This window comes from Pantherophis guttatus, chromosome 2 (genome assembly GCF_059756535.1).
Source record: "Pantherophis guttatus breed Tessera chromosome 2, ASM5975653v1, whole genome shotgun sequence".
NCBI classification, from domain to species: Eukaryota; Metazoa; Chordata; class Lepidosauria; order Squamata; family Colubridae; genus Pantherophis; species Pantherophis guttatus.
This window is the reverse complement of record NC_142064.1, coordinates 264,298,276-264,325,177: the sequence shown is the minus strand read 5'-3', so window position 1 is coordinate 264,325,177 and position 26,902 is coordinate 264,298,276. Positions and strand designations below refer to the sequence as shown.

The window sequence follows — 26,902 nt, the reverse complement described above, 5'->3', positions numbered from 1 at the left end:
TAGCCAACATTTGAAGTTACACAATAAGCGCCCCCAAGTGTTTACGAACAAATCCTAAAATTATGAATATTGAAGCACTACAGCAGTTGTTCACACTTACGAATGACAGCAGAGGCTCTGCAACATTTACCCTGCCTATCTCCCCCCCATCCGGGGCCAGGTCTTCACACGCACTTTGTCTTTGGAAAGTCACTTACCTTGTAAAGATCTCTCTGTTGTGCTTTCTTTGCCTGCTTTGTTGCTTCAGGCTTTTACTGCATTTACAGAGAAGAGAGGCCTAACATACGGCGAGATCATATGAGATAAGTAGCATGAGATCTTGTGCTACAGATCTCATGTTATCTCGCACTTTAGGCCTCTATTCTCTGTGAATTGAGACCTAGACATTTGCAAACAGATGGAAGGCTTCGGTCCTTCAGGCCTTCCCTCCGTTTGCTGTTTCCTTGCTGAAGCCTGCAGGGAGATTGCATTCCTGTAGACTTTGGCAGCAGTATGCAAAAGGCTTTTGTTGGCACCAGCGGAGCTTGGGAGGAGCAGGCGCGTCCCTACGAAGCCCTATTCCTACAGGCAAAGACTTTTTGAAAAGAGCTGCCAAAGCCTAAAGAGATGCAATCCTTAAGCGCTTTGGCAACAAGAAAGAAGGCCCGAGAGGCCGCGTGCAGCCTCTCAGGGCTGCTTTCTCGGTGCTGGAGGCCTTGTCAAGCCCTTTGGTGACAATAAAGGAGGAAGCAGTCAAAGAAATAGTCTGGAGAGGAGACAGATTTTCATAAGGTAAATTACCTGATGTGGCAGGAGGTGGGGGGAAGCAATTGTGGGGACTCCAGGGGAGGGAGAATGAGGTATCTATGGGTTGGGGGAGGCCCTGGGTGGTCTGAAGTGGGTATCCTGTTTTCTTCCTAGGCCCCCTTTGGCCTTCCCCACCGCAAGATACAACATGTGCACTTAACGAGCCTCACATTCGATTAGCAAATGCGTGGGCAAAAGGAGGAAGTGATTACCTTCAAATGATGAGATTCACTCCCAGGAATCTTTGAGTTACAAAGAATGGAATGGGCAGGCTCCATTACAGTGGTGGGGTGCCTCCGGTTCACATCGGTTCTATAGAACCGGTAGTAAAACCGGCGGGAAGCTCCGCCCACCGACCCCATCATCAGAATGCTTCTGCGCCTACTCAGAAGAGCGCCCGTGGCCCATGCGAACCGGTAGTAAAGGTATGTAGAACCCACTCCTGTTCCATTACATTTGTAACTCGATGACTACCTGTATGCAAAAATAAGGTAAGAGAACACCTGTCAGCTCTAGATCAATTCAAATCACTGGATCTGGACGGACTACGTTCCAGAGTTCTGAAGGAACTAGCAAATGTGATTTCAGAAGTATTGAAACATATTTTTCAAAGTCCTTGGAGCACGGGAGAACTAGAGGTAGTCCTCAACTTTCAAGAGTTCATTTAGTGACCAAATTTATAACAACACTGAAAAAAGTGACTTATGGCCATTTATCACTTTTATGACCATTGTACCCTGTTTCCCCAAAAATATGACATGTCCCGAAAATCAGGCCAAGCCTGATTTTTGTGGTGGGCCTAAATATACGCCCTCCTCCAAAAATAAGCTCCAGTGAAGGGTTGGGGGTGGCCAGCACAGGAGGCAGCCCTTCCCTTCCCTGGTCACCTCATGGAGGTTCAGCCCCTTAATTGTTACCCACTAATCAGCTGAGTGACCCAGATCTCCCGAGCACCTCCCCAGCTGCTGGCCTCCTCCCCCTTTTCCTGCCTATTGTTCTTTACTTGGCATCGCAGCACAGACACACATCTCCAAAATGCTCCATCCGGAGCCTTCACCCTCGCAATCCTGGAAGGGGTGTCTGGCTGTGATCGCAGAGAAAGAAAGTGTGTGTGAGAGAGAGAGAAAGAGAGAGAAAGAGAGAGAGAGAGATCCAATCCAACTTTGGAGAGTTATCCAGGGTTGGCAGCAATGTTCACTCCATCCCACCCACCCACCCTCTCTCTCTCACACATACACAGGTCCCTCACCCCCAACCCTCCTAAGGCAACCACATCCCTACGAAATCCTGTGCCCCTTGCCGCCTCGGCACTGACCGTACATCAAGCGCCTGCTCTCACCCAGGCGCCACGTCCGCAGAGCCCATGCTATTGAACGCCTGTCACAGCAGCCCCAGTGCCAGCATCGCCAGCCCGGGGCTTCCTTGGCAGCATGGGCGGCAGCGGCAGAGAAGCCTCCATGTCCGGCGGGCAGAAGTCAGCATGCACGCTTCTGGTGGGGGCAGGGCAGCGGATGCACAGTGGGGTACAGGGCCAGAAATAGTGGAGAACTACAACATCCAGAAGGCCTGGGGCATCCTGCAGCTGGGCATGGGTCTCTCAGCAGTGATGGCTGAGGTGCTGCAGGTGCTGCTGCTGCTGCTGCTGCCGCTGCCTGTTGAGGCTCTGGCTGGCCCACTGAGGGCCAAGTTCAACTGCGGGCAGGGAGTGCTGGCCATGGCAGGACCAGCCAAGCTGCATTTGTTGGGGCTGCCCTCGGTGCAGCTGCCTGGCGTCTCGCTGCCAGGCACCAGAGAAGAGTAAGTGGGGCCTGCAGGAAGAAGGGAAGTAGGGCAAGGATCCTGCGAGGCTCTCCTCCCCAGGAAGAGTCCGTCCAGTGACTCCCAAGGCGGAGGGGCTTGCTGGGCTTGCTGGTGGGCGCTCCAATCGGTCAGACCCTGGGTGGAGAGACCACAGGGCAATTGGAGCAGAGAAGAGCAGAGGGAAAGGGGAGGCCTCCAGTGACTATCACCATAGAGCGGGAAGCACACTCCCAGAGCAGCTGCTGCCCTGGCTGGGGTTTGGAAGCCGCAGAAGCGGAGTTTCTGGGAGAGAAAGAAAGACTTCTATTGCTTCTGCTGCTGGCTGCACGCAAAGAAAGCAGAAGTCTTTTTTTCTCTCCTCCAAACAGGAAACCCCTGCTTTTTGGGCAGCCGGAGCAGAGAGGCGATGGTGGGCAAAGGGAGCCGCAGCCCCGCATGGAGAGTCAGCCACATTGATGTGGTGAGGCCTGGAAGGCGCGCGAGCAAGGGGGCACAAGTGCTCCGGTGGGTTGGCGCCTTCAGGCTGCTCATGTTGCACACACACCTGCAGGAAAGGAACGGCTTGATGGCGGCACCCTCTCTCTGCCGGACCCCCTGCTGTGAGTGCTCAGGCCGCCCAGGGCCTCCTGCACCCTGAAAATAATAAGACCCGCCCGAAAACAAGGCCAAGCCCTTATTTTGGGGTGCAAAAAAATATAAGACAGGGTCTTATTTTCGGGGAAACACTGTAGCATCCCCATGGTCATGACATTTACATTCGGATACTCGACAACTGATTCACATTTATGACTGTTGCAGTGTTCCAGAGTCATGTAATCCTCTTTTGTGACCTACTGACAAGCAAAGTCAATTGGGAAATCAGATTCACTTAATGACTGTGCTATAACCGTATTACTAATTTAACAATAGCAAGGATTCACTTAACAAATGAGGGAAGAAAAATAGGGAATTACTTACAAAAACCTTTGCCAAGGAAACTGAAAGGCCAGGCATCAAGACTGACCGAAAGGCACCAAATACGAAGCTAAATAGTGTCACGTTTCACTTTTTCACTTGGCTCAGTTGCAAACGTCCGCTGCTAGGAGTCGAAAACATCTTCCAAAAGCCTTGGAGAAGACTGGACAGGAGTCTTTTTCCATCTCCTGTCGCTAGATGGCGGTCAGGCAACGTCTGTGCCTAGAAAGCCATCAATTCAATGGTGCCATCCCTGATTGCGCTTAAAAAAGGAGTTTTTAAACCATTGAGTACTGCATTGCTAGAAAGGATGGGAAGAGAGGAGAAGCGCAGAGGAACTTCCTCTTCCGGATGACTGATGGGAGGAAGTTGGTGTGCAGAGCGGCTTTTGTGCTGTTTCCATGGTGGAAGCAGCAGCTGCCAGGTGAGTGGAGGGCAGCAGGTGGGAGGAGAGTCCGGGAGCAACTTGGGCTGGAAGCGGAGAAGCAACTGGGCTGAAGCCTCTCAGCTGCGGCTGCTGCAGGTTCCTTCCCTCCCCAAATGGAAGCCCACTGGTGCTGCAGGCTGGGAAACTGGGGGCTGAAATTTTCTGCCGGTGGGAAGCTTGAAAAAGCCTCTTTCAAGTGGAGGTTGGTTCTTTGGGAATGGCTTCCCTCCAGAGGTTGTGGCTGCTCCGTCCCTGGAGGGTTTTGAGGGGAGATTGGGCAGCCATTTGTTCTGGACGGAATAGGGTCTCCTGCCTGAACAGGGGATGGACTAGAAGACCTCCAAGGTCCCCCCAACTCAATTCTTCTCTTATGGACCTGATGTTTTCTGGGCAACAAGATCGGACTTATGTGTCTCTAGGCCTTTCTGGGTTGTTTTGCTTCCATTTCTAGCTAACAACCACCGTGTTTTCCTATCAGTGCCCCCATCCGTGTATTCACCAGGTTCAACTGCTTATCCCAGCACTTTTTAAAAACCAGCTATTGAATGTTTTGACTGTTCAGTTGTATTTATTTCTTTATAAAATGTATTGGCCACCAACCTTACCATGACATAACTGTGGGCGGCTTAGAGACAGAAAATAATACATACACATTAAAATCTAAATAAATTGTAGGATGAAAAATCCAGTCTGGTTCCAAGCCAGGAGAAAGGAGCTGGAAATAAAATGCTTAGTGACACAGATGCCAGTCCCAATTGCAGTCACTAAGTGAGGACTACTTCAATTGGGATGTCACCAAAGGGGTTATGGAAAGTATTTTCTGCCTTTACTTGGAGTTCATGGTTCCATGGGCATAAGTATAGAAATATAGAAATAATAAAAATTATAAAAATAGTCAAGCATGCCTTCTATGATTTTGGTCACATGCCTAACAGACAGGCTAGTGGTTTCCTATGTACGTTTCCATGGCCTCTGAAGACTGTTGCGGCCTGAACTTCAGCCTTACCATCTCAACATATGAGCAAACATCAAGTTGATCAGATTCCTGATTAACATTAGCGCAGAAGGTATGATTGAGATATTTTTCAGGCTTGAAAGACATTGATTTTCTCCATATTGTAGGTGTCTGTATTATTTCTCTCTGATTGTATATATTTCCAAATGCATAATCTCTCCCCAGGACTTCCACATAAACAGTCATGTGGAAAAAAAGTACACTCTTCTTGACTTACATCAGGTCATCTTTTATTTTATAAAAAGAAAGCCAAAACAGAGAAGTTATGTGTAAAAGAAATATTATTTAATAATTTGTAGAACCAACTTTAGCAGCAACAACTAGAAGTAATTCTTTTCTGTATGACTTTAATCAGTCTCTTGCAGCGTTGTGGAGGAATTTTGGCCCATTCTTCTTTACAACATTGCTTCAGTTCATTGAGGTTTGTGGGTGTTTTTTTATGCACAACTCTCTTGAAGTTCCATCAATTGGGTTGAGGTCTGGACTTTGACTGCCATTGCAACACCTTGATTCTTTTCTTTTCCAGCCATTCTGTTGTAGACTTGCTGATGTGTTTTGCGTCCATTGTCCTCTTGCATAATCCTATGTCAGCCAAGCTTTAGCTATTGGACAGATGGACTCACTTTTGACTCTAGAATACTTTGGTATATAGATGAGTTCATGGTCAACTCAAAGAGTGCAAAGTGTCCAGGTCCTGTGGCTGCAAAACAAGCCCAAATCATCATGCCTCCACCACTGTACATGATGGTTTGTATGAAATGCTTGTGCTGATATGCTGTGTTTGGTTTTCGTCAACCGTGTCACTGCATTACAGTCAACCATCTCACTTTAGTCTGGTCTGTGCAAAGGACAGTGTTCCAGAAGTCATGTGATTTGTTTAGATGCAACTTTGCAAACCTCAGCCGTGCTGCTATGACCTTTTTAGAGAGAAGAGGGTTTCTCCTCACAACCCTTCCAAACAAACCATACTTGTTCAGTCTTTTTCTAATTGCACTGTTATGAATCTTAACATTTAACATGCTAACTGAAGCCTGTAGAGTCTGTGATATAACTCTTTGTTTTTTTAGTAATTTCTCTGGCCATTGCATAGTCTGGCCTTGGGGTGAATATTTTTGGATGTCGAGTTCTGGGAAGATTGGCACCTGTCTTGAATGTTTCCCACTTATGAATAATCTTTTTAACAGATTAACAGAGTTGGAAGGGACCTTATAGGTTATCTAATCCAAACCCCCCCCCGCCACTCAAGCAGGAGACCCTACACCATTTCTGACAAATGGATGTCCAATCTTTTCTTGAATGTCTCAAGTCATGAAGCTGCCACAATGTGTGAAGGCAAGCTGTTCCATTGGTTGATTATTTTCACTGTTAGAAAGTAACTCCTTTATCACGTTCTTTATCTTATTGAGGGTGGGTGTTTATTGATATTATTGTCTTTCAGAGTTTTACAAATCATTTTCTACATTTCTTTTCTTTTACTTATTTTGTTTCGTTTACTTTTTCATCTTTAGCTGTGAGTAAATAATGTTATATGGATTAATATAAATGTATTTTATATGTACTCGATATGATATTTTATCTTTTTTTATGTTTAATAAAATTTGTTTAAAAAAAAGAAAGAAAGTAACTCCTTATTTCTAGGTTGAATCTCTCCTTGGAGCTTTGGAAAATAGCTTGACCCCCTCCTCTCTGTAGCAGCCCCTCAAATATTGGAAGACTGCTATCATATCTCTCCTGGTCCTTCTCTTCACTAGACTAGCCATGCCCAGTTCCTGTAACCGTTCTTCATATGTTTTAGTCTCCAGTCCCCTAATCATCCTGGTTGCTCCCCTCTGCACTTTTTCTAGAGTCTCAACATCTGTTTTATAGTGTGGTGACCAAAACTGGATGCAGTACTCTAGCTGCGTTTTTACTAAGGCTTTAGAGAGTGGTATTAGTACCTCATTTGATCTTGATTGTATCCCTCTGCAATGTCACCGGGGCTGCCGGGAGCCGCCAACTCAGCAGCACAAGTTTTGTTATGTTTTTGTTTTGTTTTTATTTAATTTATATACCGCCCTACTCCCGAAGGACTCAGGGAGGTGAACAGCCATAGAATAAAACATATAAATACAAAAATTAAAGTAAGATAAAACGAATTAAATAATTTGGCTGAACAAATTTAAAACCCCAATAATTTAAAACCAAATTTAAAATTTCCATTTAAAAAGGGGAAAGACTTAGGTCAGGCCAGCTTGATGAAATAAGAAAGTCTTGAGCGCGCAACGGAAGGTACGCAGATCCAGGATCCTCCGTATCTCCGGGGGGAGCTCGTTCCAGATAGTAGGTGCCCCCACAGAGAAGGCTCTCCCCCTGGGGGCCGCCAGTCGACATTGTTTGGCCGACGGCACCTGGAGGAGCCCCTCTCTATGGGAGCGTACTGGTCGGTGGGAGGCTATTGGTGGTAGCAGGTGGTCCCGTAAATAACCAGGTCCTAAGCCATGGAGCGCTCTAAAGGTGATAACCAAAACCTTGAAGCGCACTTGGAAGACCACCGGGAGCCAGTGCAGCTCGCGTAGGAGATGTGTTACATGGGAGCGCCACGTCGCTCCTGTCACCACCCGCGCGGCCGCACTCTGCGCCAGTTGGAGCCTCCAGTGCTCCTCAAGGGGAGCCCCATGTAGAGAGCATTACAATAGTCCAGACGGGAGGTGACGAGGGCATGAGTGACCATGCGTAAGGAGTCCCTATCTAGAAAAGGACACAACTGGCGGATCAGGCGAACCTGATGAAAAATCCTCCCGGTCACGGCCGTCAACTGCTCTTCTAAAGACAGCCGTGAATCCAGGAGGACACCCAAGTTGCGAGCCCTTTCCATGGGGGCCAATGATTCGCCCCCAATAGTCAGCGATGGCACCAGCTGACTATATCGGGACGTCGGAAACCACAGCCACTCGGTCTTGGATGGGTTGAGCCTGAGCCTGTTTCTCCCCATCCAGATCCGTACTGCCTCCAGGCACCGGGACATCACTTCAAGGGCGTTGTTAGGACAAGGCCTCCATGACTTGAAAAGTACCTACCGTTGTTGAGGCGGTGTCCTGCTTTATCCAGGGCTGCGCAAAGCCTGCCAGGGCTGGATGGGAGGCGAGGCCTGTGTGTCGTGCCCTCAGCATGTATGCCCTGTGCGCTGGGCTGTGTCATCACTGGACACCATGTAAGGGGTGGGGGGTTATAGGGGCGGGTCCTGGATGGAGCTGTGTGGGTGGAACTGATGCTATATAAACGGTGGAGGGATTAACCATGTTAGCACTGACTTTGCCTATTGCCTGTTCGTCACTGTGCTGCTTTTTATAGCTTGTTGGATAAAGTTTGTCTTTGGCTCTGTCTAAATTCCTTGCTGATGGCCAGAATATGATAGGCACTTTATTAGCAGTACTTGGCTGCTACTTCACTTCTTTATACTATGGAAGCAGTGATAAACCTCCTCACTGGAAGCTTTTCAGAAGAGACATAATAGCCACTTCTCCGAAATGCTATTGGATCTCCTGCTTGAGCAGGGCTTGCGTTAGAAGACCTCCAAGATCCCTTCCAATTCTGTTATTCTCTTCTGTTCTGTTGCGATGATACTTATGATACCCTGATAAGTAAAACCATAGAAATGAAAGAGGATGTACTTTTTTTTTCTCTTGACTGTATGTGAAAATAACCGCTTGCACTGCTAAGAATTTGTGATTGACCCAGTCAACAAGGGAATTTCATCATTGAATGGATATTCGAACTTGGATCTGGGTAGTCTTCCATGTGTCATGATTAATGTAAGAGCTTCTTTGAGTATTGTGGCATGTTTGCTTTTTCATTGTAATGTAACCCTTTTTCTTTTTTTCTCATCTTCTGCAGCCATTTCGTGCACAATTAAAGATACATTTTTATTTGAATCTTATAGACAAAGAAGATGGCAATGAGCACTCTGGACAACTGAGGATAACAAGCAGCATTGAACACCAAAGCAAGTCAGTCCAAAAATCAAAATATTTTCCATTTCCTTCAGAGAGCCACACAATATCTTCCTCAGCAAGTGAGAGGAAAATGAGAGAAAATCAAGAAGAGATTTCTAGCTGGGAAACGTAGAGTGTGAAATTCAAGCATACATTACATGAAAAGTCAAGGGAGATTATTTTTCCATTGGGCAAAAGAGGGAAATATCTGGAAGTTACTGGGGAGGAAAACGTCAATTGCAAAACCACGTAGAGCAGACAGAGTTGCAGGCCCACTCTAGGGGGAAGAAAACAGCTTGAATAAAAGCACTGCTAAACAAGGGATCATCCATATTTTTGCCCTCCAAAGGAATATGAGTTGTGGAAAAGCTCCATAGATGTGCATGTTGTGGGAAAGATACAACTTGCAAATCACAGTTGATTATGCCAGAGGGGATCCTGACTGGAGAAACGCCATACAATACTCTAAATGTGGCAAAACCTCTGATCAGAAAACCTCCATTGTGGTTCTTGGAAGGACCCACACAGGAGAGAAGCCCTACAAGTGCTTTAGCAGTAAATGCTTTAGCAAGTATGGCAACGTGGACTCACACCAAAGAGAAACTGTTTGAATGTCCTGATTGTGAGAAATGTTTCTGCGATAATTCCAACCTGGTCATACACCAGAGGATTCACACAGGCAAGAAGCCCTTTAAATGTCCTAATTCTGAGGATATTTTAAGTCAAAATTCTTACCTCGTTTCACACCAGAGCACTCATACAGGAGAGAAACTGTTGGAATGTCCTAGTTCTGAGAAAAGTTTCAGTAAGAATTCCAGCCTGGAGACAAATGAGAGGACTCACACAGGAGAGAAACCCTTTGAGTGTCCTGATTGTAGTAAAAGTTTCAGTAACAATTCCACTCTAGTGAAACACCAAAGGATTCACACACGAGAGAAATCCTTTGAGTGTTCCGAGTGTAGGAAAAGTTTCAGTAACAATTCCAGCCTGATTCAACATCAGAGGATTCATACAGGAGTGAAACCATTTGAATGTCCTGACTGTGGGAAAAGTTTCAGTCAGAATTCCAACCTGGTTCAACACCAGAGTATTCACACAGGAGAGAAACCCTTTGAATGTTCTGACTGTGGTAAAAGTTTCAGTCAGAATTCCAACCTGGTGAAACACCAAAGGATTCACACAGGAAAAAAACACTTTGAATGTCCTGACTGTGGGAAAAATTTCCGTCAGAATTCCAACCTGGTTCAACACCAGAGGACTCACACAGGAGAAAAACACTTTGAATGTCCTGACTGTGGGAAACGTTTCCGTCAGAATTCCAACTTGGTTCAACACCAAAGGATTCACACAGGAGAAAAACCCTTTAAATGTCCTGACTGTGGGAAAAGTTTCCGTCATAATTCCAACCTCATCGGCCACCAGAGAATTCACACAGGAGAGAAACCGTTTGAATGTCCTTATTGTGGGAAAAGTTTCAGTAACAATTCCAGCCTGGTGAAACACCAGAGGACTCACACAGGAGAAAAACCCTTTGAATGCCTTGACTGTGGGAAAAGTTTCCGTCAGAATTCCAACCTGGTGACACATCAGAGGATTCACACAGGAGAAAAACCCTTTGAATGTCCTGACTGTGGGAAAAGTTTCCGTCAGAATTGCAACCTGGTTCAACACCAGAGGATTCACACAGGAGAAAAACCCTTTAAATGTCCTGACTGTGGAAAAAGTTTCAGTCAGAATTCCAACCTGGTTCAACACCAGAGGACTCACACAGGAGGGAAATTGCACGAGTTTCGAGACTGTGGGAAAGATCTCAGTACTAGGGTTAATATTATGAATCATGTCCTTATACACAAAGGGGAGAAACCATTTTAGTGTCCTGAGTGTGGATGGTGCTTCAGGAAATATTCCACCCTTATTGCACACAGAAAAATCCACATGATGGCCAAATGATAAGTGTAGAGAAGGCTTGAATTTCATTTCTGATGTCCCATTATAAGTCCAGCTGATATATTGGCTATTTAAATTGATTAAATTAATTAGAATTTGCCTGATTTTTTTGTAGGCAAATATGCAATGGTTTTAGATGCAGCAGAGAAAAGAAAAAATGGAACATATTACTTTGATAATGGCTATCTTGCTTTCAGCATAAGAAGTTGCTGGATATTTATTTTTGTAGAAATTTGGCTATTATATAAAAAACTTTTTTGGAGTGTTCTTTGCATTTTTGTGATAGTTGATAATAGAAATGCTAGGTGCCAAGAATCCCAGCCTTTTTCTCCCTGGGGGCCCCCAAGATTTTCAGCCTCAGAATTCTCCAGCCAACATTTCTTGGCGATTGGAGCACTGAGACTATAGATTGTGGCTCCTCATATAAGGAGAAAGCAAGAGGAGAAGAGACATGAGGGCTTTTTTTCAATGTTCTTCTTTTCCCTGTTTCTCCCAAAATAAGACATCCTCTGGTAATAAGCCAAATCGTGCTTTTGTGCGCATGGCAATAAGGCCAAGCACTTATTTCAGGATTAAAAAAAAATATTAGACAGGGTCTTATTTTTGGGGAAACATGATAACAGTTCCAGGAATTCAGTGCACCAAGCATGTCTGTTCAGATTGTGTCAAGAATGAGGCACGCAAGTGGAAGAAACCGTATGAATAGCAAATATATTGGGGGAGTTTATAGAGTAGTGATAAAAGCAATGTAAAATTTCAGATGTAAAGGCTGTTCTGCCCTGCAGGTGACCTTCATGTTTCAAAAGCCAGAAGAAGCAATTCGATTGAAACATGTCAGTTGCTACATATTCCTTTTCTCCCCAGATTTTATTCCATTTGTGGTACATGCTTTAAAACTGGTTCTCCTTCATATGAGGGTGGCCTTGTGATTTTATGGACACCTTCTTTTCTTGGAAACAATATGGAACTCTTATGCCATTGCTGTCTTCTGTGATTTTATTTTAACCTAGCAAAGAAACACAGGATTTCCTAGTGGTGCACCATCCTGGAAGAACTGGGCTTAACCTAGGATTTCCTTTAATAATAGCTATTTGCACCCTTTGGGATGTTCAGTTTTATAGACAGTCCTCGTTTACCGCTTACTACTCAGCCTTCAAAATTACACTGGTGCTTAAAAAGTAATTCCTCAAAGTTGTGCCCATCACAGTTATTTGGGGGTGGGACTGGCTTGCAATTACGATACTTTCGGTGTCCCAGTCATGGAATTGCCATTTGGAACCTTCACAATTGGCTTCCAATAAACAAAATTGACAGGAAGTTGCAAGTCCCACTCATGGTACATTGCACTGAACAGAACACAGTGATTCGCTTAATGACCACACCAGTCAGGAATGGACTTGATTCCAATGGTTGTTGTTAAGTGAGGACTATGTTAATCAGGATGTCATTGTGGTTGTGCAGAATATTTCTTGCCTTTTTTCTTACAGGCAGTCCTCAGGTTAGAACAGTTCATTTAGTAACTCAACAGCACCGAAAAAAGTGACTGAGAGTTGGAAGCGACCTTAGAGGTCTTCTAGTCCAACCCACCGATCAAGACAGGAGACCCTATTCCATTTCAGACAAGAGACTGTCCAGTCTCTTCTTAAAAGCCTCCAACCCAAACCCTGTCCTTTAATGCCGCTGAAGCTCTTGGGATCATTTCATCAATTAACATCCTCCCCTTGCTTTAAAGTTAGATCAAAAAGTGTGAGTGTATTGTATGGAGTAATCACGACAGACAAACCCCTCCACCCAAAGAATGAAATATTTTAGGGAATATTAAAAAGAGGCAGAATATTATATTTCCCCAAAGGAGAAATGGAGAAAAAAAAATACTAGCAAAGGCAGAAAGCAGCCACAACAGTTTCCAGCAGATGCCTGAAGTTTTTAGAGATGGATATTTTGTGTCCATTAAGAAATCTAGGCCATCCTATTCACAAACAAAACACCTAGAATGCCAATTGATGGGATTAATCACGAATTAAAATTTGCATTTCCTCATCCAAAACCTAAGGACAGGACATAACTTTTTATTACAGGGGTCCTCAAAGTACAGTCTGTGGGGTGCATATGGCCTGCTGAAGCAATGTATTGGGCCCGCGCAGTGGTGGGTTTCAGCCCTGCCCCTCGCCCCACCTCTACCAGCCATTTCTTGCGTGGCTGGCTGTGCCACTCGCATGGCCCCTCCTCTAGCCGTCACCCTTATCTTCCAATGCACGGTATGCTCACCGCAAAGGTAAGGGGGAGGGTGGGCAGGGGAGGGCGTGTTTCAGCCAGGTGGTCTTTGGGTCTCTGCCGACCAGTTGATCATTGTACGGCTCATCAGCCTCTGGATGTCAGATTCCCACCATCTAGCACCAGTTCAGGGGTTCCTTCCCCCGTCCCCGGACAGAGAGAGAGAGAGAGAGAGAAAGAGGGAGGAAGGGAAGGAAGGATGATAGGAAGAAAGACAGATTCAGGGGTTGTGGTAAAAACTGTAGTTCAGTAATAAGGATGTGATGGCCCTCCAGTGGTTACTGCACTACACTCCCATTATTCCTGACTATTAGTTGTGCTGTTAAAAAAATCCAGTGCCACCAGGGAGAAGTCAAGTTATGAGTGATTGAAATTCCTCACACTGAAGCTAAGTGGTGATAGGTCATAACAGAGGTATGTATTCTCCCTGACATATTTTCTTGTTATGTGCCCTATGATTTAAATTTCAGATAAATGTATTTCTCTGCTGTCGTCTTGTTAATTCAGTGAGCTATCTCAGGGCACTGCCGGGGTTGACGGGGATCCTGCAGAAAGTGCCTCAGGAGCCAGTCTCATCTCTGTACCCATCAAGCATTCCATGTCCTGGTTTCTCTTCCCCACCCCCATTTGCTCTTGTAGCACACTTTTCTTTCCTTCGATATAACAGGTAAAAGTCTCTGAACGTACCTGAGAGCTAAACTTTTTTTTTTGCAAAAAGTTTTTTATTTTTTAAACAAAAACAACATAAAAACATCAACCTTCCAAACACTTACAGACAGTATTTTGATCAGTGAAAATCATTTCGTGCTCTCAAAATTTTCAAACTCATTATATAACAGATATTCTCTAATAAAAAACAAGTGCTTAAACATTTTATCCAAATTTCATTTCATATATAATATTTCATCTCCATGCTTTATTATCTATCCATTGATAAAATAGCTCCCATATCAAATAATATTGTTTATCTTCCTGTTCTCATATTTCAAATGTCAATCTACTCATTTCGGCACAGTCCAACATTTTCTTAATAATTTCTTCATCAGTAATCATCTTCTCTCCTTTCCATTTTTTTGCAAATACAATTCTAGCCGCTGTTAAAATATTCACAATTAAATATTATAATTCTTTGTTAAATGTCTCTGGTAAGATCCCTAATAAAAACATCTCTGGTTTAAGATCAATATGGCTCTTTGTCATTTTTTCCAACCATGTGTGTATCTTAGTCCAATATCTCCTTGCTTCTACGCATGTCCACCACATATGGTAATAAGATCCTGGGGTCTGATGGCACTTCCAGCACTTCTCTGATTTGTTCTTGAACATTCTGGCTATCCTCGTTGGGGGTAAATGTCACCTGTAAAACATCTTATACAAATTCTCCTTATATGCCGTAGACATTGCCATTTCTCTAAATTAATACCATAACCAAAATTTTGCCCCATGCTATCATTGATTCTTTAACTTGTTGTTCTTCCAGTTTTGCCTCTAGCAAGTGTCCATACAACTTTTTAATTACATAGTCATCAGAACCCATCAATATCTTATCTAAAGTAATCAAAACATTATAAAAACCTTCTTGTTTGAGATCTTCTTGATATCTAGGAAATATTTGCATATATGAAAACCAATCCATCTTAAATCCCTGATCTTCTAAGTCTTGCTTTAATTTAAGTTCACCCTTTTCATCCAATAATTCACTATATCTAACAATTTGTTCCCTTTAAATATCACTGGATATGAAAAAGCTTCAATTGTAGATACCCAGACTGGAATCTTCAAATAATGATATTTTTTAATCCTCTCCCAATTCAAAAGCAAATCTTCACGTATCTGATGTCTTCTAAAATACCCCTGTATTTTAGTTCCTTTGTACCATAAAAAGGCATACCACCCCATCAACATATCATGTCCCTCCAAATTCAGTAATCTCGTGTTTTTCAATGTTACCCATTCTTTAATCCACATTAAACTAGCTGCTTGGTAGTATAATTCAAAGTTAGGTAAACCAAAACCACCCCTCACTTTAGCATCTTGTAACAACTTAATTTTTATTCTTGCCTTTTTCCCTTGCCAAATATATTTCAATATCATTTTATTCAAATCTGTAAAAAAAATCCTTATCCAACTTTATCGGAATTGTCTGAAACAAATACAATATTCTAGGCAAAATATTTATCTTAATGGTTGCAATTCTCCCAATTAAAGATAGTTGCAAGTTTCCCCATTTTTCCAAATCTTGTCCTATCTGTCGTTTAACCTTGTTATAATTATTTTCCTTAAGAGAACTACACCTTGTTGTCAATTGTATCCCCAAATATTTTACCTTATTCGTGACCTGCATATTTGAAATCTCCATCAATTCTTCTCTCTGCTTTTTCAACATATTTTTAGTCATTATCTTTGTCTTTTCTTTATTAATTTTTAAGCCAGCTACTTCCCCAAACTCTTCAATGTTTTCTAACAATTTATTTATTGACATTAATGGTTCTTCAATAATAAAGACCAGGTCATCTGCAAAAGCTTGCAACTTATATTCTTCTTTCTGAATTTTCATACCTTTTATCTCTTTTTCTTCTCTAATATTTCTATTTAAAACTTCCAGTGTCAGTACAAACAATAGTGGGGACAGTGGACATCCTGATTAATTGTTCTAACTGTCAGGAAATTTTTCCTTGGTTCTAAGTTGCTTCTCTCCTTGATTAGTTTCCACCCATTGCTTCTTGTCGTACCCTTGTCACTTTGGAGAATAGTTTGACTCCCTTTTCTTTGTGACAGCCCCTGAGATTTAATTTAATTTAATTTAATTAATTCTATTTATATGCCGCCCCTCTCCAAAGACTCAGGGCGACAAGCAATACATTTTAAAAAATCATTATAGAGAACATTTAAAAATTAAAAACATTAAAAACTAATTCACGCCATTCATGGCCGGATCTCGCCAGATCACAAGAGCGAGATCCACGGCCACAGACCTGCCGGGAAAGCCAGGTCTTCACCGCTTTTCGGAAGGCCAATAGGGTGGGGATGGTCCGGACCTCAGGAGGTAACTGGTTCCAGAGAGTTGGGGCCGCCACAGAGAAGGCTGTCCCCCGCACACGCGCCAGCCAGCATTGTTTAGCTGACGGGACCCGGAGGAGACCAACTCTGTGGCAAGATATTGGAACACTGCTATCACGTCTCCCCTGTTCTTCTTTTCATTAAACTAGACATACCCAGTTCCTGCAACCGTTCTTCATATGTTTTAGCCTCCAGTCCCCTCATCATCTTTGTTGCTCTTCTCTGCACTCTTTCTAGAGTCTCCACATCTTTTTTACATCGTGGCAACCAAAATTGAATGCAGTATTCCAAGTGTGGCCTTACCAAGGCATTATAAAGTGGTATTAGCACTTCACGTGATCTTGATTCTATCCCTCTGTTTATGCAGCCTAGAACTGTGTTGGCTTTTTTGGCAGCTGCTGCACACTGCTGGCTCATATTTAAATGGTTGTCCACTAGGAGTCCAAGATCCCTCTCACAGTTATTACTGTTGAGCGAGGTACCACATATATTGTAACTGTGCATTTTGTTTTTCTTGCCTAAATGTAGAACCTTATTTTTTCAGCATTGAATTTCATTTTGTTAGATAGCGCCCAATGTTCAAGTCTGTCAAGATCCTTCTGTATCTTAAGCCTATCTTCTGGAGTGTTGGCTATTCCTGCCAGCTTGGTGTCATCTGCAAATCTGATGAGTTCCCCATCTATCCCCTCCTCATTGATGAAGATGTTGAAGAGTACTGGGCCTAAAACAGAGCCTTGGGGTACTCCACTGCATACTTCCCTCCATGTAGATGCAGTTCCATTGAGGACTACACGTTGAATGCGGTTGGTCAGCCAGTTACGAATCCATCTGGTGCTGATGCTGTCTAACCCACATTTCTCTACTTTATCTAGTAATAGGTTATGGTCTACTTTATCAAATGCCTTACTGAAGTCCAAATAAATTATATTGACAGTATTCCTCTGGTCCACTAATTTTATCACTTTGTCGAAGAATGCAGTAAGATTAGTCTGGCATGATCTGTTTTTGACAAACCCATGTTGGCTTTTGGTTATTACTTTGTTTGCTTCTAGGTGTTCGCTGATTCATTGCTTGATTATCTTTTCCAGAATCTTCCCTGGTATTGAGGTCAGGCTGATAGTTTCCTGGATCTATTTTTTTTTTTTTCCTTTTTTGAAGATGGGAACTACATCAGCTCTTTTCCAGTCCTCTGGCTGGAAAATCCTGTGCTCCAGGATCTTTGAAAGATATAGTTCAGTGTTCTGAGATCTCGTCTGCCAGTTCCTTCAGAACCTTGGGTTGTAATCCATCCGGTCCTGGTGATTTGAACTCGTTTAGGGTAGACAGGTGTTCACTTACCATTTTTCCACCTACTTTAACTTGTGTTCCTAATCTGTTTTTGATAGGTTGGACTGTTTTTTCCTTTTGTGTAAAGACAGATGCAAAAAACGAGTTAAGTAGTACTGCTTTCTCCCTGTTGCCTGTCACCTTCTTGCCACTTTCTCCCAACAATGGACCAATTGTTTCCTTGACATTTTTCTTTTCTTTTCTTTTTTCTTTTTTGTAAACACGTTTTATTAAAAATTTCCTTTTACATACATATTTTATGCACAGAGTATTGACCGGGTCACATCTTTTACAATTTATAATATAATTATATATATATTATAATCTGTTCCAATCTACTTTTTTAGTTTCTCCAAATACAATTTGCATATTTCAGTTTCTGCCATGATTTTCTTTTTCTCTACTTTTTTATTTTATCTTAATCTCTTCTTAATACATAGTATATAAACAATATTAACATCCGCCCTTCACATCCTAATTTCTTAACCTTATTTCTCCATTTATAAAATATATTTCTCAAAATCCTCATCCCCTTTTTTTAGCTATAAACAATGTTTCATCTTATTCAATTTTTGTATTGAAACCCTTTAACTTAAGCAATATCACTTTCCATTCTTAATTCCTGATTTCTTATTATAGCATCAATTAATTGTCTTATTTCATTACTTACAACACATCATGTAAAATCCCCATCACACTTTTTTACATTTCAAGTTTATCTCTTAATTTCAATTATTTTCATAAGTGGACCAAATTATCACTTCATATTTCATCCACTGTTCATTTTACAATACACAATATATATCAACATCTTTGTTACCTTCACAATTACTAATATTAATACAGTTCCCTTAGCTCTATGATTATATACCTTATTTCCCTTCCTCCTTTCCACTATTCTTCCCCTTTTAAACATTTTCTTTTGATCCCTCCAGTATTCCACTTCTTAACGTTTTTCTCCTTTTCTCCCATTCTCTTGTCTTCGTCTTCTTCTTTTCCTTCTTTTATAATTATTATATCTTTTCTTCTGAATCCTTTCTCTTACTTTTAGGTCTATTACTCACATAGTTTGCCCCACATTTTTGTCTAATCTGTTCCCATTTCCTTCTCTTCCCTTTGCTTGCTTCTTTTTTAGCAAATATTTCGTCCTATCCCTTCCCTTTTTGCCACCGTTAATCCCAGTGTAACCATTTAGCTTTTTACTTCCAATTTCTTTGCCTTCAATATTATTTTCTTGCTTCTCATTTATGATCTCTGTCCTGTTGAGTATGTTCTAACAAAATTTCTGACTTTTTATTAACCTTTAATGATTCACGCATATTTTTAACCATCTCAATTAATTCCTGACACATATTGATATTTTAGCCTGTATTTAATTAAAATTTAAGTCCATATACTTATATCCAGCTGGTTTTTGTATTCCACCTCCTTTAGCAGTCAAGGCCAAGCAATTTGAGTAAAAACAAATACTCCTTAATTTTTCTCACAACTCTTGCAGTGCGCAAGGTCACTATAGTTATTTTTTCCAATTTTCAAGCTATTCGTTGTAGTGCTTTCTTTCCACCGGTAGATGTCTCTCTCCAATCCACAATTTTCAGAGTCATAAAGTATCCAATTTGCAAAAGTATTTTAAATCCACATATCAAATATTTTCTCTCAATTTTCTTCTTCTTTTCTTGCTTTTCCAAATTCAAATTTAAATCCAGTTGTAAATTTCTTGCTATTTTAACCTCCTCTTTGTTCTTCCTTCAGAATTCAAAACTCTCAAAACTATTTCAAATCCTCTTTAACAAGTATTTTCCCTCGGGTTTCTTTTTCTTATATCAATTTTAGTTTCTCCAAATCCAATTTCAAATCCAAATAAAAAGTTTTAAAATAAAAGTGTTTTAACTTGTTCTTCTCCCTCCATGAAAATTCTCAAGTGCCAAATAGCCGCTATTTCCTCGCCGGGACACTTTTTAAAGTGTTTTTTAAATTTCCTTTTTACCTGCGAATTGGCCAATAACTCACCCAGTACCAATACTCTATTCAAACACTGCTCCTGCACAATTCTTATTCCGGTTGCCCCAGCTTCAAAGCGGTCATAATGGCCACCACCCCCGCCGCCGGTTCGAAGAGCATCCTCCGACCTTTTGAGGAACTTGCCTGTTCCACTTGGTCATCTGAGGCCGCTCTCCTTCACTGCCCCTAAAAGACTGTTCCGGTCCAAAGACACCCCCCCCCCAACAGCGGTTTGTCTGGCTGGATTTTTGCGAGGCTCGTCAGAGCCCGCTATTTTCTTTTCTGTTTTTTTGGGAAAAAAATTATTTTAAACAAAACATAAAACAACCATCATCCATTACAATTGCAGAAAGTGTGTCGATCAGTTACAAATCTTTTGTGCTTAATCCCATATTCATAATTTACAAGTTATCTAGTTTCTCATATTAATCAATCTGTTATATCTCTTTATATTATTATTCTCATTTGTCATTGTTTATTTAACAATGGCATTTTCATCTCATAATAAAATCCTTTTCATGTATTATATTATTACATTTATTTCATATTTCATTTCCATGCTTTATTATCTAGCCATTGATAAAATAAATCCCATATCATATAATATTGTTTATCTTCCTGTTCTCTGATTTCAAATGTCAATTTACTCATTTCAGCACATTCCATAATTTTCTTTATTACTTCATCTTCCATAGTTATTTCCTTCTTTTTCCAATTTTTAGAAAATACAATTCTAGCCGCTGTTAGTACATTCACAATCAAATATCTCAGTTTTCTATTGTACACTGCTCAAAAAAATAAAGGGAACACTTAAACAACACAATGTAATTCCAAGTCAATCACACTTCTGTGAAATCAAACTGTCCACTTAGGTAGCAACAATTGATTGACAATCAATTTCACATGCTGTTGTGCAAATGGAATAGACAACAGGTGGAAAGCATAGGCAGTTAGCAAGACATCCCCAATAAAGGAGTGGTTCTGCAGGTGGTGACCACAGACCACTTCCCAATTCCTATGCTTTCTGGATGATGGTTTGGTCACTTTTGAATGCTGGCGGTGCTGTCACATTAGTGCTAGCATGAGACGGAGTCTACAACCCACACAAGTGGCTCAGGTAGTGCAGCTCATCCAGGATGGCACATCAATGCGAATTGTGGCAAGAAGGTTTGCTGTGTCTGTCAGCATAGTGTCCAGAGCATGGAGGCACTACCAGGAGACAGGCCAGTACATCAGGAGACATGGAGGAGGCCGTAGGAGGGCAACAATCCAGCATCAGGACCGCTACCTCCGCCTTTGTGCAAGGAGGGACAGGAGGAGCACTGCCAGAGCCCTGCAAAATGACCTCCAGCGGGCCACAGATGTGCATGTGGCTGCTCAGTCAGAAACAGATTCCATGAGGGTGGTATGAGGGCCCAGTGTCCACAGGTGGGGGTTGCTTACAGCCCAACACCGTGCAGGACGTTTGGCATTTGCGAGAGAACACCAAGATTGGCAACTTCACCACGGGCGCCCTGTGCTCTTCACAGATGAAAGCAGGTTCACACTGAGGACATGTGACATGTGTGATAGGGTCTGGAGATGCCGTGGAGAACGTTCTGCTGCCTGCAACATCCTCCAGCATGACCGGTTTGGCAGTGGGTCAGTAATGGTGTGGGGTGGCATTTCTTTGGGGGGCCGAACAGCCCTCCATGTGCTTGCCAGAGGTAGCCTGACTGCCATTAGGTACTGAGATGAGATCCTCAGACCCCTTGTGAGACCATATGCTGATGCGGTTGGCCCTGGGTTCCTCCTAATGCATGACAATGCTAGACCTCATGTGGCTGGAGTGTGTCAGCAGTTCCTGCAAGACAAAGTCCATGCTATGGACTGGCCCACCCGTTCCCCAGACCTGAATCCAATTGGGCACATCTGGGACATCATGTCTCGCTTCATCCACCAACGCCACGTTGCACCACAGACTGTCCAAGAGTTGGGGGATGCTTTAGTCCAGGTGTGGGAGGAGATCCCTCAGGAGACCATTCGCCACCTCATCAGGAGCATGCCCAGGCATTGTAGGGAGGTCATACAGGCACGTGAAGGCCACACACACACTACTGAGCCTCATTTTGACTTGTTTTAAGGACATTACATCAAAGTTGGATCAGCCTGTAGTGTTTTTTTTTTACTTTAATTTTGAGTGTAACTCCACATCCAGACCTCCATGGGTTGATAAATTTGATTTCCATTGATAATTTTTGTGTGATTTTGTTGTCAGCACATTCAACTATGTAATGAACAAAGTATTTACTAAGAATATTTCATTCATTCAGATCTAGGATATCTTATTTTTGTGTTCCCTTTATTTTTTTGAGCAGTGTATATTTCTGGCAAAATCCCTAATAAAAATATCTCTGGTTTAAAGTCTATGTGTTTCCTTGTCATTTTTTCCAACCATGTGTGGATTTTAGTCCAATATCTTTTTGCTTCTACGCATGTCCACCACATATGGTAATATGAGCCCAGTGTCTGATGACGTTTCCAGCACTTTTCAGATTTGTTCTTGAACATTCTGGCTATTCTCGTCGGGGATAGATGCCACCTGTAAAACATCTTGTACAAATTTTCCTTATATACTGTTGACATTGTCATTTTATAATTTTGCAACCACAGTTTTTGCCATTTCTCTAAATCAATTCCATGGCCAAAATTTTTCCGCCATGCAATACTTGTTTCTTTAACTTGTTCCTCTTCCAATTTTACCATATAAATAATCATATAATTTTTTAATTACAAATTAAAATATAAATATTTTAAATATTAAATTAAATATTAAATATATGTCCTCCCCCAAAAATAAGCCCCCCCAAAACAAGCCCCAGTGAAGGTTTGGGGGTGGCCAGCTGAGGAGGCAGCCCTTCCCTTCTCCGGTCACCTCATGGAGGTTCAGCCCAATTGCTGCCCGCTGATCAGCTGAGCGACCCAGATCTCCAGAGCACCTCCCCAGCTGCTGGGCTCCTCCCCCTTTTCTTGCCAATCGTTGTTTACTTGGCATCGCAGCACAGACACACATCTCCAAAATGCTCCATCCGGAGCCTTCAGCCTTGCAATCCTGGAAGGGGTGTCTGTGCTGTGATCGCAAAGAAAGAATGGTGTGTGTGTGTGTGTGTAAGAGAGAGAGAGATAGAGAGAAACAGAATGAGAGAGAAAGCGAGAGAGATCCAATCCAATCTCAAAGAGTTATCCAGGGCTGCAGCAATGTTCTCTCCATCCCACACACCCTCCTCTCTCTCTCTCACACACACACAGGTCCCTCACCCCCAATCCTCCCAAGGCAGTCACATCCCTGCGAACTCCTGTGCCCCCCTGCCGCCTCGACACTGACCGTACATTAACCGCCTGCTCCTGCTCCTGCCCCATAGAGGCAGCCCGCTCACTCTCACCCAGGTGCTGCGTCCACATAGCCCATGCTACTGAGCACCCATCACAGCAGCACCAGCACCAGCATCGCTGCCCTGGGGCTTCCTTAGCAGTGTAGGCGGCAGCACCAGAGAAGCCTCCATGTGCAGCGGAAAGAAGTTACCATACACACTTCTGGTGGGGGCGGGGCAGCGGCTGCACAGTGGGGCGCAGGGCCAGACGTCATGGACAACTACAACACCCAGCAGACTTGGGGCGTCTCATAGCTGGGCGCAGGTCTCTCAGCAGTGATGGCTGAGGTGCTGCAGGTGTTGCTGCTGCTGCTGCCACCGCTTGTGAAGGCTCTGGCCAACCCACTGAGGGCCAAGCTCAACCGCCGGCAGGGATTGCTGGCCATGGCCGGGCCAGTCAAGCTGCATTTGTTGGGGCTGCCCTCGGCGCAGCTGCCTGGCGTCTCGCTTCCAGGCACCAGAGAAGAGTAACCGGGGCCTGCAGGAAGAAGGGAGGGAGGGCAAGGGTCTCGCGAGGCTCCCCTCCCCAGGAACAGTCCGGCCTGGTCGCCATCCTGTCCGGTGACTCCCAAGGCGGAGGGGCTTGTTGGGCTTATTGGCGGGCGCCCCAATCAGTGAGCGCTTGGGTGGAGGGCGATTGGAGCGGAGAAGAGCAGGGGGAAAGGGGAGGCCTCCAGTGACTATCACCATAGAGCAGGAAGAACACTCCCAGAGCAGCCGCTGCCCTGGCTGAGGTTTGGAAGCCGCAGAAGCAGAGTTTGTGGGAGAGAAAGAAAGACTTCTGTTGCTTCTGCTGCTGGCTGCATGCAAAGAAAGCAGCAGAAGTCTTTCTTTCTCTCCTCCAAACTCGGCCTCTGCAGGTTCTAAACTCCAGCTGGAAATCCCTGCTTTGTGGGCAGCTGGGGCAGAGAGGCGATGATGGGCAAAGGGAGCCGCAGCCCCGCATGGAGAGTCAGTCACATCGATGTGGTGAGGCCTGGGAGGGGAGCGAGCAAGGGGGGGGCAGGTGCTCGCGCGGCTTGGCGCCTTCAGGCCGCTCATGTTCCACACACACCTGCAGGAGGGGAGGGGCTTGATGGCAGCACGCAGAAGGACCCTCTCTCTGTCAGACCCCCGGCTGTGACTGCTCAGGCCGCCCAGGCCTCCTGCACCCTGAAAATAATAAGACCCCCCCCTGAAAACTAGGCCAAGCCCTTATTTTGGAGTTCAAAAAAATATAAGACAGGGTCTTATTTTCAGGAAAACACGGTAGCATCCCCATGGTCATGTCATTTACATTCGGATGCTCAACAACTAATTCATATTTATGACTGTTCCAGAGTCATGTGATCCTCTTTTGTGACCTACTGAAAACCAAAGTCAATTGGGAAATCAGATTCACTTAACGACTGAGCTATAAGTGTATTACTAATTTAAGATTAGTAAGAATTCACTTAACAAATGAGTGAAGAAAAGTAGTACAATGGGGCAAAACTCACTTAACAAATTCCTCACTTAAGAACATAAATTTTGGACTCAATTGTGGTGGTAAATTCAGGATTACCTATAACTGAGGACTGGAAAAGAGCTGATGTGGTTCCCATCTTCAAAACAGGTAAAATAAACTCATCCAGGAAATTACAGAAAGATCAGCCTGACATTAATACCTGGTAACATCTTGGAAAACATATCCAGGCAACAAATCTGTGAACACCCAGAAGCAAACAAGTTATAACCAGTAGCCAACATGGGTTGATCAAAAACAGATCATGCCAAACAAACTTTATTTCATTCTTTGACAAAGTGGCTAAATTAGTGAACCAGAGAAATGCTATAGACATAGTATACTTAGATTTCAGTAAAGCATTTGATAAAGTAGATCACAACCTACCTACTTCTTGCCAACCTAGAAAAATGTGGGATAGGCAGCACCACCACAAAGTGAGTTTCTAACTGCTTGACAAATCGTACTCAACGTGTAATCCTCAATGGAGCTATCCCCACATGGAGGGAAGTAAGCAGGCCTAGGAAGCAGGAAAAGGAGGGAACCCCTTCCAAAAACCTTTGCCAAGGAAACTGTAAGGCCAGGCATCAAGACTGACCCAAAGGCACCAAATACGGAGCTAAATAGCGTCACGTTTCACTATTTTACTTGGCTCAGTTGCAAAGGTGGCTGCTAGGAGTCGAAAGCCTTGGTGGAGATTGGACAGGCATGTTTTTCCACCTCCTGTCGCTAGATGGCGGCCAGGCAACGTCTGTGCCTAGAAAGCCATCAATTCAATGGTGTCATCCCTGATTGCGCTTTAAAAAGGAGTTTTAAACCATTGAGTATGCATTGCTAGAAAGGATGGGAGGAGAGGAGAGGCGCAGAGGAACTTCCTCTTCCGGATGGCTGATGGGAGGAAGTTGGTGTGCAGAGCGGCTTTTGTGCTGTTTCCATGGTGGGAGCAGCAGCTGGCAGGTGAGTGGAGGGCTGCAGGTGGGAGGAGAGTCCGGGAGCAACTTGGGCTGGAAGCGGAGAAGCAACTGGGCTGAAGCCTCTCAGCTGCGGCTGCTGCAGGCTCCTTCCCTCCCCAAATGGAAGCCCACTGGTGCTGCAGGCTGGGAAACTGGGGGCTGCAATTTCTGCTGGTGGGAAGCTTGAAAAAGCCTCTTTCAAGTGGAGGTTGGTTCTTTGGGAATGGCTTCCCTCCAGAGGTTGTGGCTGCTCCGTCCCTGGAGGGTTTTGAGGGGAGATTGGGCAGCCATTTGTTCTGGACGGAATAGGGTCTCCTGGCTGAACAGGGGATGGACTAGAAGACCTCCAAGGTCCCCCCAACTCAATTCTTCTCTTATGGACCTGATGTTTTCTGGGCAACAAGATCGGATTTATGTGTCTCTAGTCGTTTCTGGGTTGTTTTGCTTCCATTTCTAGCTAACAAGCACCGTGTTTTCCTATTAATGCCCCCATCCGTGTATTCACCAGGTTCAACTGTGCTTAACCCAGCACTTTTTAAAAACCAGCTATTGAATGTTTTGACTGTTCAGTTGTATTTATTTATTTATAAAATGTATTGGCCACCAACCTTACCATGACATAACTGTGGGCGGCTTAGAGGCAGTAAATAATACATACATGTTAAAATCTAAACAAATTGTAGAAAGAAAAATCCAGTCCGGTTCCAAGCCAGGAGAAAGGAGCTGGAAATAAAATGCTTAGTGACACAGATGCCAGTCCCAATTGCAGTCGGTAAGTGAGGACTACTTCAATTGGGATGTCACCAAAGGGGTTGTGGAAAGTATTTTCTGCCTTTACTTGGAGTTCGTGGCTTCCATGGGCATAACTGGTGCTTCAAATCTTGCAGAGGCTTTAGGCATCATTTGATCATTTAAAGCCCCCACATCTGTCAAGTTTAGTGTCATGCAGATTGTCAGGTGTGGCTCAATAAAATAAAAGAGTTCAAGTGTGTTTGTTGATAAGCCAACGCATTTCTTCAGCTGAATAAAGATGGGTCCCTCCTAAGAAGGAAGGAGCCCTGTGCATAGTGAAAGGCAGATATTTATACATTTCTTTGCTTTTGCTTCATTCTATGATTTTGGTCACGTGCCTAACAGACAGGCTAGTGGTTTCCTGTGAACGTTTCCATGGCCTCAGGAGACTGTTGAGGCCTGAACTTCAGCCTTAGAATCTCAACATATGGGCAGATATTTTTCAGCCTTGAAAGACATTGATTTTCTCCAAATTGTAGATGTGTGTATTATTTCTCTCTGAATGTGTATCTCTCCAAATGCATAATCTCTCCCCAAGACTTCCAGATAAACAGTCATGTGAAAAAAAGTACACTCTTCTTGACTTCTATGATTTTATATAATGGGACCTAGTAAAAATCAATTGGTCCTTAGAAGTTCTTAAAAGTAGGTTAATACAACCACAGAGGAACAACAACACATGACATATTACATCAGGTCATCT

At 43.5% G+C, this 26,902-nt stretch overlaps 2 protein-coding genes across 2 annotated transcripts in view; both read left to right on the top strand.

Moving 5' to 3' along the window:
• LOC132710032 (uncharacterized) overlaps positions 1-26,902 on the top strand; it is a 120,163-nt gene that overhangs the window by 45,029 nt on the left and 48,232 nt on the right. The gene's annotated exons all lie outside the window — the stretch shown is intronic.
• Positions 1,962-26,902, top strand: part of LOC117659018 (uncharacterized) — a 37,023-nt gene continuing 12,082 nt past the window's right edge. The window contains exons 1-2 of the mRNA XM_060685369.2: positions 1,962-5,034; positions 8,902-10,740. Coding sequence (XP_060541352.2) covers positions 9,377-10,740 — 1,364 coding nt within the window. The 5' untranslated portion in view covers positions 1,962-5,034; positions 8,902-9,376. The remainder of the gene's footprint in view (positions 5,035-8,901; positions 10,741-26,902) is intronic.